Source organism: Tupaia chinensis, unplaced genomic scaffold (genome assembly GCF_000334495.1).
Source record: "Tupaia chinensis unplaced genomic scaffold, TupChi_1.0 Scaffold140763_1, whole genome shotgun sequence".
NCBI lineage: Eukaryota > Metazoa > Chordata > Mammalia > Scandentia > Tupaiidae > Tupaia > Tupaia belangeri.
In genome coordinates this window covers 119328-126754 of record NW_006200633.1, presented here as the reverse complement: position 1 = coordinate 126754, position 7427 = coordinate 119328, and the positions used below count along the sequence as shown (strand labels likewise).

Genomic DNA, 7427 nt, shown 5'->3' with positions numbered 1-7427 from the left:
CAGTACTTCTCGCATATTATTCTCAAATTTTTGGGCCATTTTCTCAGTCTTCGTGGTGGATTTTTCTAGGCCAGACATTTTCTCTTCTACATCTGAGATTCTATTTTCTGAATGATCTAGTCTGCTTTTAATACTTTCAAGGGAGATTTTGACTTCACTTCATCTCTAGCAGTTCCGTTTGAGTCTTTTGTAAAGTGTATAATTCCTCTTTTAGATCTTGCAAGAATTTCCTCATCACCTGGAACTTGTCAGCTTCTTTCTCCTTTCTCTTTAGCAGTTCATTATCTCTCTTCTCTTCCATCTCTGTTAACTTCGACATTATGAATACTCTAAATTCCTTATCAGACATTTCCATGATTTTCACCGAACTGCTTGTGGATGAAGAAGAGTTACTATTTTCCCTTGGAGGAGAGGTATTTTTCTCGTTTTCCCATGTTTCTCATGATCCAGTGGTGATTTCTTGTCATCTGATGGATGGTGTGTTTCTTTCAAATTCTTGAAGTTCAGCCTGAATGTTCAGGAGCAAGCAGACAGAGGTGATCTAGAATCTCTTTGCCGTTCTGCTGTGATCGCACTAGCTCGTTTGCTGGAGGCTGAATTATCAGTAGAAAATCTTCATTCCCTGAAATATCTAGTTCGCTGGAGCCATGTGGAACCTTCTTCTGAAGGCCTGGCCTCTTCTTCCTCACAATGATTTTTTTTTTGAAAAACAGTATAATTTCTTATGAGGTACATACCTGATAAGGCTTCTTCCCAAAATCATACTGACAACCTCCTATACAGTGAGATCTATTTGGAATGTTCCTAAAATTACCACTCCATGATTTCTCTCTTTTTGTGGCATAATTATGTTTTTTTAAACAATTTTTAAACATTTTTTAAACATTTAAACATGTGACTCTAATTTAGGGGTGCCCCATAAAAAGACATACTTAAGGTAGAAATTTGTCCCAGCTTATTGAGTTTCTGATGAAAAATAGTATCGTAAAGGGGAGCCAGCAGATGGTATAGTGGTTGAGGTGCTGGACTCCCACATCGCTGACTGTGGTTCAAGTCCTGAGCCTGGCAGCTTGCTTTCTCACTTTTCCTTTCTCTCTCTAGTTAAATTTAAAAATAATGATGATTAAAAATAAAAGTAAATAATTGATTTTTCAAAAATTTTATCATAAACAATATAATATTGACATAAAATTTGACAGAACAGATTAGAGAGCTCAGAAAGAAACCCAAACACATACAATCAGCTACTTTTCAACGATGGCTCAAAGAGGACACAATGAAGGAAATGATCGTCTCTTCAATAAATGGTCTGGGAAACTGAATGTCCATATGCAAAAGAGTGAAATTGTATTCTTGTGTTACATCATACACAGAAATCAATCAACTCAGTTCCTTAAAGACTTAAATTTAAGGGACCAGCAGTTAGCGTAATGGCTATGTTGCTGGACTCCCATGTAGTCGACCGTGGTTCGTGTCCCAGACCCGGTGGCTTAAAACTCATGCCGGGTGCGTTTGCGTGCGTGCCCATGATCCTGAGAGGAAAATGGTGAAGGGATTGCGGCGTGACCATCCCCCCCCGGGGGGTGATTTCTCGCTTTCTGTCTCTCTGTCTCTCTCTGTCTGTCTGGCGAGCCCACGCGCCCTATAGTGAAAACCTCTCCAAAAAAATAAAAAAAAGAAAAATGAGGCAAAGTACCTGAATAGGCATTTCACCAAAAAGACATATAAATTTGCAGCAGGAAATGAAACATGAGAAAATACTCATTATAATTAAGTATTAGAAAAATGCAAATCAAAACCACTGTGAGATATCACCTTATACCTATTAAGATGATTATTATAAAAGAATCGAGAGTTAACAAATGATGGTGAGGCTGTGGAAAAGAGAGCCTTTTTGTTCCCCTTTCCAGGAATACAGATTGGAACAGCCAGTATAGAAAAAAATGTATGGAGATTCCTACATAAATTAAAAATGGAATTACCATATGACTGTGTAATCTTTCTTTTGGGAATATGCCCAGATTAAGTGAAATCCACACCTCCTAAAGCTATCTGTGTCCCCTTGGTCATTGCAGCATCATTCACAACAGCCAACACGTGAAAACACCCTCACCGTCTGTCAGAAAGTGAGTAGACAGAGACCAGCAGATGGCATCGTGGTTATGTCGCTGGACTCCCATGTACCCGACCCTAGTTTAAGTCCCAGGCCTGATGATTTAAAACTTATGCCAGGCGCATCTGAGTATGTGCCCAAAATCCTGAAAGGAGAATAGAGAAGGGATTGCAGTGTGGCCTTCCCCCTGGGGGTGTGATATTTCACTTTCTCTCTCTCTGTCTATCCAGTAAGCACATATGCTCTATAGCAAAAATGTATCTAAATAAAAAGGAAAATGAGTGGATAAAAAATTACATACATACACACAGTGGAACTATTTGACCTTAAAAAAGGAGATCTTTCGGGAACCAGGAGTTAGCGTAATGGCTATGTCGCTGGACTCCCACATAGTCGACCGCGGTTCGCATCCCAGACCCTGTGGCTTAAAACTCATGCCGGGCGCGTGTGCGTGCCCAAGATCCCGAGAGGAGAAAAGAGGAGAAGGGATTGCTGCGAGACCATCCCCCCTGGGGAGTGATTTCTCGCTTTCTGTCTCTATGTCTCTCTCCGTCTGTCTGACGAGCTCACGCACCCTATAGCAAAAAATGTCTCCCCCCCACCCCCCAAAAAAGGAGATCTTTCCATGGATAAACTAGGAAAATATTATGCTAAGTGAAATTCACTACACACATAAAGAATTGCATTCTCTCACTTACATGGGACATCCTTTATTAAAAAGGTCAAATACTCAGACATATAGAATAAACCGGTAGTTATCGTGGGCGGGGAGCTGGAAGAAAGAAATGGGAAAATGTAAGACAGAGGTTACGGCGTAACAGATATGTAAATGCATCTAGATACACACAGCATGAGGCTATAGCTAATAAAATGACAATGTATTTGGGATTCCTTCTAAGTGAGTAGAGCCTGCCTAATAAGATAAATCACCTAAAACCTTCTTTAAAAAATAGTTACTTGAATTAACTGAAGACATGACAAACAGGAAAAAGATGGCATTTCAAGAACCAAGTTGCCTCAGTATCCCTCATAGAGGATAAAGTTTTCCATGTATGTGCCAGGGACCCCCAGGGAGACCCTTTCAGGGAGACTGACATACCAAAACCATTTTATAATGATGCCATGCATTCTTCGCCTTTTAGAAAAATGATTACTACGAATTTCGCCATAGGGTGCATGTGCTCGCTGGAGAAACAGACAGAGAGAAAGGGAAAGTGAGAAATCGCCTCTCAAGGGGGATGGGCACACCACAACTCCTTCTACTCCATTCTCCTCTTGGAATTTTGGACACACGCCCTGCCCCCAGGGTGTTTTTCAAGCTGTGGGGTTGGGACTCTGACTGAGAAGTCGGCCCTAAGCGATCGAGCGCCTTGACCGCCATGCTGCCTGCTGGCCCACTATTTGCCTTTTCACTTCAATATTCTCACAATTACATAAGCAAGCTTTCCAGCAGACCCATGACATGTGAACATACCGTTATTCTGTGGTTAATGGAATGTTTCTCTACCTTCACCCCGCATAAATCCTCTTTGGAGTTTTCTTGGAATCTCTTTGTAAGACTAAAGGAGTCATGAGACAAGTTTGAGAACTAATGACTCCCAGAATACATGCTTAACTTGTCACTGTCTGGCCTTAAGTCATATTTTACCACTTTAATATAGTACAGGAAACTTACAAGGTTGTTTTTCTCTTCTTTGTGTTATTGTTGTCACATATTTTTATTTTACATATATTAAAAACCCTACAGTGCAGTTGTATTTTTTCTTTTCCTTTAGCACTTTAAGGCCATGTCCTGACATTCATTGATTCTGATCAGAAGTCAACTGTCACTCCTAGGACCAGCAGTTGGCATAATGGCTATGTCACTGAACTCCCAGTCACCCGCGGTTCGCGTCCCGGACCTGGTGGCTTAAACTCATGCCGGGCGCATGTGCGTGCATTCCCGAGATCCCAAGAGAATGAAGAAGGGATTGTGGCGTGGCCATCCTCCTTGGGGGGGGGTTATTTCTCGCTTTCTATCTCTCTGTCTCTCTCTTTCTGGTGAGCACATGTGCCCTACAGCAAAAACCTCTCCAAAAGAAAAAAGTCAGCTGTCACTCTTCACTTTGATCTTCTGTATGTGATGTGTCCTCCATCCCATTCCCCTTCACCCTGGATGCTTTTAAGAAGCTCTTGTTATTACAAATTTTTGGAAATTTGACTGTGAGAGCCTCTGAGTAATTTTCTTTTCTTTTTTTATTTTTCTCCCTTGTATCTGTGGGTTTATAACTCAACCTGGAAATGATTTGACCCATTGTTTTCCTTTCCTGTGTGAGCTTCCTCTCACATGTACAGTAATCAGTCAAAGATTCAAAGTGAGCCCTCTGGAGTTTTCTGGAGTGTGTTTTCTCAGGGATGCGTATGCTCTCTCTGTCCAAATCCTTATCTGCTACACTGATCCTCACATCTAGATGCTTCAGGGTTCTCAGACTCTTATCTCTTCCTCCATGCAGTGAGACAGCTGGCTGTGTTTTGATTAACCCTCCTTTGTTAATGTCTAGACACCACCTCCAGGAACTAAGCTGACCAGTGTAGGGCTCACACCATCTGTTTCATTTAATCTTCACTACCTGTAGTCCAATGTTGGGAAATTATTGCTCACTATATTTCATTAAGTTTTCTAGTAGGAAGGACAGTGCCTGTGGCACCCTATCTTAATCAGTGAAAAAGAAGTCATGGTAATTTATTTTATAAACGTATCAGTCCATGAAGATTTGGGAATAGCACTGGCCCTTTCCATAGATTGGGAAGAACTGCATCAGGTCATGTTTCCTCTAAGAGGTGATATGCTGATCAGTCTTGGGAAATGAAAAGAACCAAGATATGTAAGGAACCGATGGGAAACACAATGGGCTTTCTAGATAGAGGAATCTTTCTCTGGTCTATGGGATCCATAGGGACATTTGCGAGAAAAAGTCTCACACTATTCCTCTTTTTTTTTTTTTTGGAGTGATTTTTGCTATAGGGTGCATGTGCTCACCAGACAGACAGAGAGAGACAGAGAGACAGAAAGTGAGAAATCACCCCCTAGGGGGGATGGCCACGCCACAATCCCTTCTCCTCTGTTCTCCTCTCAGGATCTTGGGCACGCACGCACACACGCCCGGTGTGAGTTTAAGCCACCGGGTCCGAGACTCGAACCGCGATCGACTACGTGGGAGTCCAGCGACATAGCCATTATGCTAACTGCTGGTCCCTCACACTATTCCTCTTAAAAGTTGTGGAATTTGGGTCAGTGCAGCAGCTACTGTTATGTAGAAGAGACCAGATCCTACATGGCTGGCCACAGTTCAAATCTTGTTCCTGATGACAACATGCCTGACACGTGTGTGTGCCTGGTATCGTGATGGGATAGAGAAAAAAAAAATAAAAAAGGACTGTGAGGTGAGCAGTTCCATGGGGGGTGCCTTCCCTCTCCCGCTCCTCTACCTGCCTTTGCATGCGCTTATGTGCTCTTTTATACCTAAAATTCATAAACTTTTAAACAGCTGTGGAATTTTTGTCTGCGGTAATCCTAGTCCCAGGGTTATTTTGGAAGCTATAGCTGTGCACGATGAAGAAAATATTAATTTTCTTTTATTTATTAATAACTTTTTTTGTTTGCTTTAGGGTGTATATGAGAGAGAGAGAGAGAGGCAGAGAGGAGAGAGAGGGAGAGAGAGAGAAACAGTAAGAGAAAGTGAGAAATCACCCCCCAGGAGGGATGGTCACATTGCAATCCCTTCTCCATTTTCCTGGGATCTTGGGTGCACACACACTCATGCCCAGCATGATTTTGAAGCCACCAGGTCCAGGACTCATACCATGGTCAGCCATGTGAGAGTCCAATGACATAACTGCTTTGCTCTCCGCTGGTCCCCTAGAAAATAATAATATAATATTGCCTCCGTCATAGTTGTGAAACCATAAAATGAATATACTGCTTTTTTCTGAAAGTTCTACCCCATTTTGGTGCATCTTCCCCTCAAGCTCTCTTACTGGATCAGACACAGCTGTGGTGCAATTTCCAGGGAAACCACCAGGAGGCAATGTTTTTTCAGATGTGGTTTGTATTTGCATAGAGGTGGTGATTGACAAGTATATTTTCTTTGCAGAAGCTACAGAGACTATTGTGCAGAAAACGGATCTTAGTTTATGAGTGAGGACTTTCTCCAAGATCCAGCAGACTAGACTTACAGGAACTGGTGTACGGCAGGGAGCAAGGATCATTTCTTCTAACATGCTTTCTGTCACCTGCTTAATTCTTATGATCTTCTTAATATTCGGTGAGTAATATTTTATCCTAAACATTAATGATATTTTATTTTCCTATAATTATTGTAAACTTTAGCCTTCTTCCTCAACTGAAACTTGCCTGCTGTAAATTTCAAATATAACAAAGCAAATTTTATTTACTTATTTATTTTTAGGAAGGAGCAATGGAGACTCAGTGACTCAGACAGAAGGTCCGATTTCTCTCTCTGAAGGGACATCTCTGATTCTGAACTGCACTTACCAGGTTAGCGGCTTTCAAACTGTGAACATTTTCTGGTATATCCAGTATCTCAATAAAGCTCCTCAACTACTCCTGAAAAGCTCAAGAGAAAAACAGAGGACAGAGAATCAAGGTTTTTATGCTGATTTTGTTGAGAGCAAGAGCTCCTTCCACCTGCAGAAACCCTCCGTGCAAACGTCAGACTCGGCTGTGTACTACTGCGCTCTGAGAGACACAGTGAGAGGGACTCCTGGGGGAGCTGAGCACAAACCAGAGTGGGCAGATGGGGCCTGGGCGTGGGAAGTCCTCTTAGAGTTATATTATCTCCCTGTGCATTGTTTTCCAAAGGAGATGAACACATCTTATGTCTAATTCCTAGGAGATTGTGAAGTGCTCTGCAGGAAAGACAGGGTGATGTCAGTGATAAAATGAATCCAAGCTTCGGTCTCCAGAAATGTCCATGCTGAGACAGCAAGGCTTCTCTCTCTTTCAGACTGTAAACCCTTCCATAAAACATACTACTAAGAAAACCTTGACCTGGGATCAATGTCTACCAAGATATTTTAGCCACTTAGCTATTTAACATGGCCACGGATTTGTGCTCTTTATGAAAGCATTTAGGAACCGAGTGAGGGACATGGAATCTGGTCTGTATCATCTTGAGTAAGTCTCTGCAGCTAAGATAGGCTTTGCCTCTCCCCGTTCTCCTTGCTGCAGAAAGTTCAGCTCAACTTCCCATCTAGGTCTCACTTCATGAAGCTGCTCAGGAAAGTGCTCTGGAAGCACTCTCATGACAATGCA

General features: G+C 42.0%; 1 gene segment (V, D, J or C); it reads left to right on the top strand.

Moving 5' to 3' along the window:
* Window positions 1–6277: 6277 nt before the first annotated feature.
* On the top strand, window positions 6278–7392 carry LOC114004965 (T cell receptor alpha variable 18-like). The segment is given in 2 exon segments: window positions 6278–6417; window positions 6562–7392. Coding segments are annotated over 2 exon segments (483 nt in total).
* The last annotated feature ends 35 nt before the right edge of the window (window positions 7393–7427 follow it).